Source organism: Lytechinus pictus, chromosome 11 (genome assembly GCF_037042905.1).
Source record: "Lytechinus pictus isolate F3 Inbred chromosome 11, Lp3.0, whole genome shotgun sequence".
NCBI lineage: Eukaryota > Metazoa > Echinodermata > Echinoidea > Temnopleuroida > Toxopneustidae > Lytechinus > Lytechinus pictus.
The window spans coordinates 26,036,547-26,048,885 of record NC_087255.1 but is presented as its reverse complement, the minus strand read 5'-3'; the positions used below and the strand labels follow the sequence as shown (position 1 = coordinate 26,048,885).

The following is a 12,339-nucleotide window of genomic DNA, read 5'->3' as shown; positions in this document are numbered from 1 at the left end:
AGTAGGATTGTGGGTGGGTGTGTGTGTGTGTGTGTGGGGGTGGGTTTGAAGGCGTGTGGGATGTGTAGGGTGAGAGGGTGTGAGGGTGGGTGTATGTGTGTGTGTGGTAATGAGAATGTGGGTGTGGTTATGCGAGTGTGGGTGTGCAACTATGTTTAAGTTAGATTCTAAGTTATATTAGATTTTGTGAGACAGAAAATGTTAAATGTGTATGTGTGTGTTTCCAGGTGGGTGTGTGCAACCTCTAAACCCAAAATTTGCGATTTGTAGTAGACTAGCTGTCACTCCCAACCTCATCCTTTGCTATGAACCTCTGCTGGCAAAGAGATCCCTATTTATATTTCCATATTATTGCTTAAAAACGCCAAATTTCAACTTAACCCCTACCCCATATTTTATATCAACTAACAAAACCTTTTATCTTTATAAAGTGCTGGTGTTGGCCGTACAGGAACCTTCATCACACTAGACGCCATGTTGGATCAGGCTGAGGCAGAGAATTCCATAGATGTCTACAATTTCATCACAGGCTTGAGGAACAGTCGGATTAAGATGGTTCAAGTAGCGGTGAGTCTACTAATATGCAATGTTTAACATAATGTGTAGTAAAGTACTTTTATTTCTCTTTTTTTTAAACATTTTTATTTGGTATAACCATCTCATACATATACAGAGTAGTCAGAGTAACACATTTCATAATCAAGTCTAGTATCAATATAGAATGAAAGTGTACAGTAAAGTACTTGGTTTTTAAGATATAAAAGGAATGTAAATGAATAAAAGTTCTGAAAAGGTATGTTTTGTTCTTTGCCTTGTTGTTATCTCATGCCGCCATGTTTAATATTGTTATTATTGTTAGCAGTAGTAGTATTGTTATTGTTTGTTTTCATTATTATTATTATATTATTATTATTATCATTCATTATTAACATTATTATTACCATTATTTTTATTAATTGTCATCATTGTTGTTATTACTATCATCATGTTTGTTTTATTATTTTATGATTGTACAGCTGTTGTGGACATGTTTGCTCTATCATATTTGTTTAAATGAAGGAATTATATTCGTGTTTGATTTTGTATAAGATATTACAATGAAAAGCTCCCCCCCCCCCAAAAAAAAAAAAAACGTTAATTTTCATAATAACTTTTTTTCTTTTTCTTCCTTTTGTTCTACGTACTTTTATTTTCTTCCTGCAGGAGCAATATCAGTTCATCTTCGATGCTCTGTTAGAAACCTTTGTCTGTGGGGATACCAGCATAGCTCAAGATCTTTACCTTCAGCGGTACCCGTCACTGTTGGCCCCGAGTCCAGATACCGGCTCCACACTGCTGCAGGAACAGTTCGAGGTAAGTTCTTATTAATGATATTACCACAGTGACCACAGTTATCGCATCTTAGGTTCGGCAATTGTCCACATATTCCACTCTCCAACAGGGTGAATTATTAAGTAATCGGGTACCCTTCAATGTTCGTGCGCTTGATCACAGTTTGTAGAATTGGTAAAAATGGGCAATGATTGAGCACTGTATTAAATACTGCACATTTTTCCAGCATGATTTTTAAATTAGTATTAGTGGTATCATCATGGTGTTGTTTCTTGTCATCATTTTGTTCCAAGCACAAAATTTACTCTTGAAAATGAACTACCTGTCTTATAGTTCCATTATTTGATTATTACCATAAGATTGCAATATCTCAAATATATTTTTGTATTTATACGGGAAAAAATAGAAATTTTAACTATTTTGCCAACAAAAAATCAAATACCTGTCAACCTTGTCAAATATCATATTCTGCTATTGAACATTTTCTTCTTTAAATTGTAAACATTGTACAGGGCAAGCCTGTGTCCAAATATTTGAAGATGAAAAACACTTGACAAAAAAGATACAAAATACCACATCGAACTGCTAAATAATAATCAAATTTTAGACCCTTAATCATTCTCTATCCTTTTACAATATAGCTTCTAATAACTTTGGTAAAGACTGAAAATGCCAAAGGACTTATTTTCAGTATTGAATAAAAACTAGATCTTTATAGATCAACCAGTAATTGATCATTTGTATTATGTTTGTATGATGCAGCGCCTTGACATGTTCACCATCAGGCCAAGAGACGATGAACTGAGAGCTGCCAGAAACCCAATGAACTTCCACAAGAATAGATACCGTGACAAACTACCAAGTGAGTTTAATAATGATTTTCCGTTCTAGTTTTGTTTTATTGTTAAAATAAAGCTTACATTACAAACCATTCTGATACCCAATAAAAATATGCTTCTTGAACACCATATGTTGGATAAAGCATGAACACGAAATTAAATAAAAAAGAAGAAAATTAATAACAGAAGGGAAAGCAACAGATTAGATTGTCTCTGAACTTCCACACTGAGAAGGGAAAGCAATATATTGTCTCTGAACTTCCACGCTGCTGTTAGTTTCAATGTAAAAGTTAGTACCTTGTTAATTTTGAATGCTTGGTCAACGTACCTTCTATATTTCTGCAAGCACTATTTCATATTACCAAAATTCTTATGACAAACTATTTTCACCCTTTTTTTATCAGTGGATAAATCCAGACCATATCTGATCACAGAGGTTGATGGTGGAACCAACTACATAAATGCTTCCTTTTTGCCCGTAAGTTAAATTCTTTCTGGGTATAGAGATCAAAGCTTGCGTATCAATAACTAGCACATAAGTGTCAAAGTGTCCTTCACACTTTTATATACATCATGAGAAACTGTATTATATCTCTTTAGAAAACATCAGAAAAGAGAAGAATTATCAAATGTGAACCTGACTTGCTAAACCACTACTGAAATAAGTCTCATAGAAGACTTCACGAAGAGGAAAAAACATACTCCTAGATTGTACTGATGTGAGGAGCTAAAATGAAAATATTTGATATTTTGATTTTTTGTAATATCATTTACACTGATGATGATGATCATTTAGGATAGGTTATGATATTGGCATAGGATATGTAAGAGTGAAAAAGCTAGGACACTTACGCACATCAAAATCATACTTCCATTTATATTTTGTTTGGTTTTTATCAAAGGTTCTCACAAGTTTGCGAACGTTTCTACATGATATGGAAATGGAAAGTTTCCTTAACGTTTTGGAAAGGTTCATGAAACGTTTTTTAACGTTATCTGAACATTTTCTAAACATTCTAGACATGGTTTCATAAAGGCTTTGAATGTTTTATGAACATTTAGAAATTTTCAGTTGGTAGATTGGTCCTTACTGTGCCATTGATAATGATATGATGATACTGGTGATGATGAATATGAATATCCATGGTGGTTTTTGGTCTTCCAGGGATACACCAAGAAGGACATGTTCATTGGTACCCAGACCCCTCTCCAAGACACTGTTGTTGACTTCTGGCGATTGATCTTTGATTACAGGATTTCTACCATTGTCATGCTCAACGGTATGGCCTCGGAGGATCAGGTAAATGGTATCATCAAAATCACAGACTCATGATGATGTTATCCTCTATAGTCACTTCAAGGATTACAAAGCAATATTTTTGGACAGTCCATAATTTTTAATAGGATGCCATTTGCATTTCAATGAAGAAAGGTGTTTATTTAACCTGAAGTAGTTAAAACTTCGCAAAACGTATTGGTTTAGCAGCAAACGCGTTCTATTGATTCTGTTTTGAAGAAAGGTTGTTTTAATCAAGACTAATTGTTTCTTTAGTGCTGTATAATTGGCAATGCGAGTGTGTTGGTTATCCACAGGATATTCTCCATGCTCAGCAATAAGCTTAATTTTGTACAAATCAATCAGAGGTTTCCAATCAAAATTCCCTTGTATGGGAAAATTTTAAATTTGCGCCTATTATATCAATTGATCACTTATGCATCTCATCATTTACTTGTTGTCTTCCTTTACATAGTCCATGGCAGAATACTGGGCGTACTCTTCACAGAGTGACGTCACCCATGGTCCCTTCACGGTAACACTCCTCAATGAGGAACACTATGATGAGATATCTTGTAGGACAATGGAAGTCAGAAGCACAACTTCCAAGGTAGGTAAAACATCTCCTTCGCTCACTTTTTTATTTTGTTTTTAATATATATTTATACATATCCTTTCTTCAGTTATTTCTTTTTTTGTATTTCATTTTTTTCATTAATTTATTTATTCATATAATTTGTATTTGTTGCCTAGATCACATACTGCAGTTCTACCTGGCGGCCAGCAACTCTAGATAAAAGTCTTAAATTGTTTTCTTTTAATATGTCAGTTTTTATCCTGATAAGTAGAATTATATATTTCATAGCATGAGATGACAGTGACAAGAGTGCATTCCTATTTTCCACATATCTGTTGCAGTCTCGAGTTCACACTGTGTATCAGCTGCACCTGACGACATGGCCAATGGCATCTGAGGTATGTACCTCCGCAATCTCTTTCATGGAGCTTCATCGTAGAGCCATGGTATGGAATGAATCAAATGCCAAAGACGCACCAATCCTGGTCCATTGCAAGTAAGTTCAGATCATAAGGACCTTTGTAAATACGGTTTATAATTTTTTCCAGTAACACTTAATGACCCCCAGCGAACTAAAAGAATGTTAATGCCGATTGTAGAAGTTAACTCAATTCCTACTGTGAGTAGTAACAAGTGTACAACCTTATCAACCCTAAAGCTGTAACAGAGCTAGGTTTATCTAAATAGAACCGTTCGGCCCCTCCCCTGAAACCACATCTGCCACTCATCATTCCTGACGTTGTCACCAGTTGTGAAATATCAAAATGAAACTGATATATACCATCAGTTGTACCATATGGAGGAGGAAAATGGTCCACACATCAATCTGCTGTCATCAGTAGAAACATATCTCATAGAAATTTAGGAATCTCAACCATTACTTGGTGATTATATACAAGATTTAATAAAGAAGCCCTCAAATCCCACCGCTGCCACCAAATGTACCGTATCAGAAGAAACCTGGTCAACATCTTTTAAATCTGCTGTCAGAAGTGTCATATGCGTATGTCAAATAAATTCAGAATTATGATTAGTTCTTCTACGATGCAATCTTGATATATCCCGGTAGTCACTAATTCGGGCAGTAAACATAGTTATTACTGTTGTTGCCGGCATGTTGATGCTGGTACAGTATTTCTATGAGGAATGTGTTTTCCGACAATAGTCTTGGAATTTCATGAATGTTTTTTTTTTAATTTCATGAACTGCTTTTCAATCTATGACAAGTTCTCATCGTCATGATTGTGTTTTGATTTTCTTTAGGGATGGTGAAGGGGCCACAGGAACTTTCTGTGCTCTCTCATCAGTCCTGGAGAGACTGAATGTAGAGAAACTGGTAGACGTCTTCCAGGCATGTAAGAGACTGAGGGCAATCCGGACAGGGGCTGTGGCATCACTGGTAAGAGACTGATACCCTTTTTTAACCCTTTCCAGCTGTGACCTTGAATGATCATATGTTGTGTGAGATGGTAGAGATATTTCTGCACCACTCTAAATATATGTTAAAATATTTCTAAAAGGTCATGTTAATGTAGTCTTTGAAGTCATCACAGTACCCGCAAAATCAAACAAAATGAATATAAAGGGAGGTACTGGGTATTAAAAATTGCTTGTATATATGTTAAGAACTCAGCTATAATGATTTTGAAATAACATCTCAATAAGAACACGTTTGTTACACTGTGGCCAATTCGCAAGCGCATAGAGTTTAAAATTCTTCTTTTTACATGGAAAGTTTAGAATAGTAATGTGAAAATATTTACAAGACCCATCATGCCTTATACACCAGCATCTCTTAAAGACTCCTAGCCTATGGTGAAAAGACTTTTTCTAACAAATCATATTTGGATTAATTTACCCTTACATTTTAGAAATATAACGTCATCATGATCATTGGAGACTTTCGATTCTGAACTGAGGTCTTTTTAACACTATCAGTTCTTAGCACAAAGGCACTCTTCCAAACTTGTTTATTCTTTTTTATTTCTCTTGTACACCTTGCAATAGAATGTATCTAGATAAACGGATATTCATGCCTATTTTTATTATTATTAATATACATTAAAAAAACATTGATTTGTTTTATTCCAGGACCAGTATGAGTTCATCCACTCTGTTATGAGACTGTATTTGGATTCTTACGACATCTATGAAAACTACCGGACATAGGACCCTCAGAGTTCTCTCCCAAACGTGAACAAGATATGAAATCGATCCGGATCTACCCCATTGTTCAGTCATTTTATTTAGCTTAATTATCTCCAATTGAGATATTTTATAACAATTCCGATACTAACTGTTTTGTTGTCCATTTACAGAAATTCATCTTGTTTACATGCGTGCATAAACAAATCATGAAAATGAAAATGCATAAGTCATTTTTGTCTACATTTAATACACACAAAAATAATATGGGCATATATCCGACACAATAAGGGAAATTGTCAGACTTAATTCTTTCACTTAATATTTTATGCTGCTTCAGTTATAAACTTTATACTTCAATGTGGGAATGAATAATTCTACGAGAAGATTAAGGCTATTATATATATATTTTGCTTATGTGAACAAGAAGGGTATCTAGGAGAGAATCCCCCTTTCCAAATACTGACAGCGAGATGGTTTCTTGAAATGTTCATCATTTTAACCCTGTAGCCCAGGCAGCTGGACCATGCAGCCCCCCCCCCATCATTTCCGGCCTATTATCATAATGCTGGAAGATTGTGCAGCGATGTTACTCTTCTTGTTGTTATTTTGTCTGAAGTCTTGAGTATCTTATTCCCAGATAAGGCGTTTTGTTAAGGTGTCAGACAATTTTGCTCCTGCATTTATCATCCCGAATTAGTGGAGAACCGGATTTCATTTATAATTATTATTTCAAATAATACAAATCAATAATGGATCAATAAAAATCTTACCTGCATGGGGATAAGAGTTAGCCATGGTAGAATTATGATAGAATTTCGGTCGGAAAATACAAGAGGTATTAACACTATTGTTGACCCCTTTTTTGGGGGTACTGATTTATAGCTAATGAAATATGAATCAGTTGCAATATTTAGTGGCATTTAGCGCGATTGAGAAAGATGACATAGAATTTGGATACCATCCCCAATGCTTTGTAAGGTAGAGGGGAAGATATATTGATTCATTGTTCCACATAAAATGATTTCACTTTTGTACACAACATTTCATTATTCATTCTCTGGGATCACTTACTTTGATTTCTCTCAATATTTTTATGATAGTGTACCATCTGTTTTACGATATGATCTTGGCGAGTATGTCATGATAAACTCATCAATTTTAATTCCGACTGCCGTCTATTGATTGCCAAGATCTAGTGTTTTCTAATCGTTTGTTTTTATTATCATTCTTGGACCGTAAGGGGTATTTGAATCGCAAGCCTCTTTAATCCCCCAAATATTAATTGAAATGAAAGTGAGATGCCTTAAAAGTACACAGTTTTCTTGCCAAAACACAAACATACCTTCCATTGTAGTGTTTATATTGCAATATTTGTTTCATGTTTTTGTACATATTACATGTAATGTAATTACGATAGCTTATGTATATATTTATAATTGAAATTGAACGTTGAGACATGAATAAAAGCTTGAATGTTTTTTTTATAATTATGTGGTAAACACAGTTTCCGTAAATCTCTTCAAGTCTATTCTACCTAAGTGTGTTACAGCTAATAGATAAATCATTGAATGAAAAAAGATGATGTATGATTTTTCTGTAAACTGTATTTACTCGTTGCTATCACAACTAACATGACAACATTTCAATAATCAAAGCATTTTTAAGATACTTGAAGAAAAAAGTCTTTTAATGTATGGATTTAGAAAAAAATCATGCCGTTATGAATATCATATATTTCGTACCATAGTCTTACATAATGTATGTGCCATCATATGCAATACTAAATTCTATGCATTTTAAATATCCGTATACATAAATTATATGTTTCCTTTTTTTGTATCTGAAAGCGTACTAAATTTATTATTACCTAGAATGTAATACATTAAATCAAATTGAAAATTGTAAGATTTTAACGATTTATAGTGGCTTAATTGTAAGACACTATAATGATGATGATGATAATGATGATGAAGATGATAATAAAGATGATTGATGATGATAATAATGATAGTAATAATGATAATAATAGCAATGATTATAATGATAATAAAAAGAAGTATATTGATAATATAATTATTGATGGCCGGTGACATCATAGAAATAATAATGACAGTAGTAATACGGATGATAGTAATTCTGGTTTTATATACATGCATATTGCTGCCAATATCAAAGTAATGTTAAAAAACATTTAAAGTTCCATAGTTGTCTTTTTCAGATAATTATCTGTATTGTAAGGAGTAGATGGCTATTTTTGAATCTTTTTGAATTATATAGTACTATGGTGTTATTGTAAACGAAATGATTAAATACGAATTTGTTTGATAAATAAGTGTAAACAAGAATAGTATTGATTTTTTATCTTGGGAAATTATGTTAATGTCATTGAGGAGAGTACAAAACGTCTTCGAAAGTTTTTGACGTAGTTATGACAAAACAGTACAGAAAACAACAAAGGTGGAGGGGATGACAAAAATAAAAAGAGAAAAAGAATGCAAATTTGACATTATATGCCTAGAAAGTCAAGTTTTTTTGCATAGCGTAAAGGGGAAAAACAACGAAAAAATTAGGAGATGTGGCGTAAATTATTTTTCAAGACCAAGAAAACAGAAAAAAGGGTAAAATATGATAGCAATTTCTGAGAATTATGTCAAAATCTATCAACTGATTGGATATTTGTGATAATATAGAAAATTCAACTTTTCAATAAATTTTGTACGATTCGCCATATCTAGCCCCCCTCAATTTTTTTTGCTTATTACGCCACTGGAGATGTGTGAAGTAGATGGAAGAGGATGTATGTATGTAGATCTGTTCTATTTGAGGGATATATATGTGCCTATGCGGTTTACTCATCACAAGTTTGCACCGTAAAATAAATAGCAATGTTTCGATTGTGATGCAAATTTTAAGAATATTACTGCATCATTCGTTGGTAGGAATGATTACAATATTGATTTATTTGTGTGACATGAACCAGCCCCCCCCCCAAAAAAAAAAAAAAAAAAAAAAAAAAAAGAAGAGAGAATGGGTGAGCATGCCCCCTCATAATACTTGCTTCCAGTGGGCCCGAAAAATTCTACCTCTTACACAACCAGATATAAGACCATTTGTTGTCATACAAGAAGCTAATAATTTATATGAATTTATCGCAGGTTGGCGGCAATTTAAACCGCTATCGTATCTTCTCTAGCAAAATGTCACGATTTTTATTCTTCCCCTTATTCGAGTGATTAGTAGAAAAATGTCTCCTTCCCTTTTCTCTTCCATATGTGGATTCAGGGGGGGTTGGGCAGGGGCCCGGGCCCCCTCTTGGCGGACCAAACAAAGAAGAAAAAGGGGGAAAGAAAAAGAAAGGAAAAGAGAGGAGAAAAAAGAAGGGGAAACATGAGAAGAGGAAGACGAGTGAATAAAATAAGATGAGGGGAAGACGTGGAAAAAAATCTTTCATGTCCCTTTATTCGGTGATTTACATATCTTGCTCAATATGGAGCTTAAAATATCAAATTTTGAAGTCAATAAACAAAACATATTTCAGCTCGGAGATCGAAATTTCATTATTTTGTTTGATTTACAAATCTGATTTAAAAAAAAGTGCTCCGTAAAAATTTCCGTTTTATGGTCTGAATACTTAAATAGGCAAAATTTGATTTGTCATAAAGTTCTTAAAATATCCCTATTCAGCTCAGATTGTCAAAACGCATCAGCTAGCGCTGCATGCTCGCATTTTGATTGGTAAGTTATGTATTTCTCAATATTAATTCTATGAAAAACTACTTATAATCCCCATTACACGACAGTTTATCGAAAATTCCGGCTCGCGATTTGCGCTCGCAATGATTGTTGAAAATATATTAACTCATGCATCTTATTCATAATTACAGAAGTGCTTTAAATGTCCAGTTTTCAGGCCATAATATTAACAGATTTCGCGCTCTCATTGGGTTAATTAGATTGATAAATAAGATATTAATTTAAAATCAAATTGTCCCTTTTCAGAGTGGGATATCGACAAGTTTAAACAAGAAAAATAGGAAGATAGTCATCATTTTCATATGATGACAATGTTCTTAGAATGTCTCGGTCCTACGTCAAAACTCAAAGCAATAATAATGAAACATGTCAGCTCTTTTTTAACTGTGATCCATATCCACCTCACAATATTCCTACAAACTTACAAAGTGCCTAAAATACAGAGCTTAAATTGACCCTTTTTCAGATCCGAATATCAAATATTTTAAGAATGCGCTTCGCGCTCGCTTCATTTTTTTTCATGATAAAAAATGTATTTAGAATGCCCAGATTCTAGATCGAAATCTGAAAAACGCAAGCGCATGTTTATTCAGATACGCAACTTGTTCTATTTTAACCAGTTTCAGATCACAATATCAAACATTTTCTGCCCGTGCTTTGCGCTCGCATTATTAATGTAGGAAGATCTCAAATTACTCATCCTTTTCATGATTTACAAAACGTGAATAGAGTGTCTCATTTTGGGGGTGTAAATCTCGAATTTTTCCCCTCGTGCTTCGCGCTCTCATCATATGTTTTAGTTAGCCATGTCCTCTCCACAATGTTTTCTTTTTGATGGACAGTGCTTCAACAGTTCGCTTCGCGCTTGCATTATGTTTATTGAGATACACAACTTGTTTAATTATGCAAAATTTGAGTTTATTCTTTATTCAAAAACTTGTGAAAATGTGAAGTTTTCAAGTGTTTGAATATAAACAGTTTTCAGCTTTTCTGTACCGACAGTGATTGGTATATGTCCCTGAATGTCCAATTTTTTCAGCTCGCGCTTCGCGCTCGAATCATTATTTAGTGAGATCCATCCTCTTTACAAGTTTCCTTCATGTTGGAAAATGATTAAAATGATCTCTTTCGGGTCAGTTCATAAAAAATGTGTATTCTGTTCATGGATCACTGCGAACAGCCTTTAACAGGTCTATTTGCAGGCCAGTGTATTAAAATTTTCGGCTCGCGTTCAGTTCGATACGCAGCTAGTTCATGAAAAGCTGCTATAACTGTTAAATTCTTATATCTAAATAAATTATATAAAATATTTTTTTTTAAATTAGCTCGTGCTTTGCTCGCATGGTATTTGATATTCTGGCCACATGAAATACCTTAATTTGTTTCTAAGAATGAAAATTTAGTTAGCACTAAAATGCATCCAAAAATTTCAGGTGGACCCCTATATTTTTGGGCTTCCGCCGCCAATGCCCTGACTCATGGTCGTCGGACGTCGGTAATCGGTACCGATATTAATTGTCGGTAATCAGGGTCTTTACACCCCCACTGGAAAAGGCCTAGCGATGCCCCTCAGTGCTGAAACCATACCCTTAACATAGGCGGATCCAGCTTTAGGCGAAAGGGGGGGGGGGGCGCACTGCCGAGCGGCGCACATATATTTTGCACTTCACCGGCGCCATAAAAGAAAATGTTGAAAAAGGGGTAAAGTCTGACCCTGTCAAATGCTCTTTTCAAAATGTAGGATTTCCAGTCATGCCATTTTGCATGACCACACACAGATAATATTTCCGGGGGGGGGGGGCAAGACTCGAAAATTTGGTGCACATCTCACATTTGCACATTTTTTTAACCACACATCCAACATTCAGTACCTGGTTACCTCCTCCAAAAAAACTTAACCATCAATCTCCGACATACTCCTAGATATCAGCAATAGAAATGTAAGACAAATCGATTTCGCAATAGCCCCATACCATATTTCATAGATCTCCTGAATAAAGACATGCCCAATCAATAAACCCATTGCTCATTTGAAAGAAATACCAGCCTACTTGCAATATCAAGTTTTTTCATGAATGAGGAAATCAACTCTTATTTAATATACATATATTTTTATTGATCTTTTACAGCTTACTTATTCCTTTTTATTATTCTTAATTTACCTTTTCCTCATTATCTTATGTACATGTATGTAAATTTCCATTGCCTAAGTCTTCTTGCCTATACACATATTTCTCATGTCAGTTTTTACAAAGGTGTACTGCTTTTTAATGTTTGAAATATGTAATGAGTCTTTTAATTGTTTTTACTTTGTATACATGACCAATTCAGCCATTTGGCTGCGACTCATGTTTTTAATAAACCTTGAATTGAATTGAATTGAATTTTTCATAGTTTTCATGAAATGTTAAGGA

At 34.2% G+C, this 12,339-nt stretch overlaps 1 protein-coding gene across 1 annotated transcript; it reads left to right on the top strand.

Annotated features, from left to right (window-relative positions):
- The first annotated feature begins 435 nt into the window (after window positions 1-435).
- LOC135155979 (receptor-type tyrosine-protein phosphatase alpha-like) lies at window positions 436-8,508 on the top strand. The gene is made up of 9 exons (XM_064106651.1): window positions 436-567; window positions 1,204-1,353; window positions 2,095-2,194; window positions 2,576-2,649; window positions 3,337-3,471; window positions 3,923-4,057; window positions 4,366-4,520; window positions 5,288-5,423; window positions 6,116-8,508. The coding sequence occupies exons 1-9, from the start codon at window positions 475-477 to the stop codon at window positions 6,191-6,193; spliced, it is 1,056 nt and encodes a 351-aa protein (XP_063962721.1). The 5' UTR covers window positions 436-474; the 3' UTR covers window positions 6,194-8,508.
- Window positions 8,509-12,339: the final 3,831 nt, after the last annotated feature.

Excerpts from the sequence above, each read along its gene's own strand:
- LOC135155979 (XM_064106651.1), top strand. The coding sequence starts at position 475 with ATGTTGGATCAGGCTGAGGCAGAGAATTCCATAGATGTCTACAATTTC. Across the intron at positions 1,354-2,094 it reads TGCTGCAGGAACAGTTCGAG|CGCCTTGACATGTTCACCAT; the intron begins GTAAGTTCTTAT and ends TGTATGATGCAG. Across the intron at positions 2,195-2,575 it reads ATACCGTGACAAACTACCAA|TGGATAAATCCAGACCATAT; the intron begins GTGAGTTTAATA and ends TTTTTTTATCAG.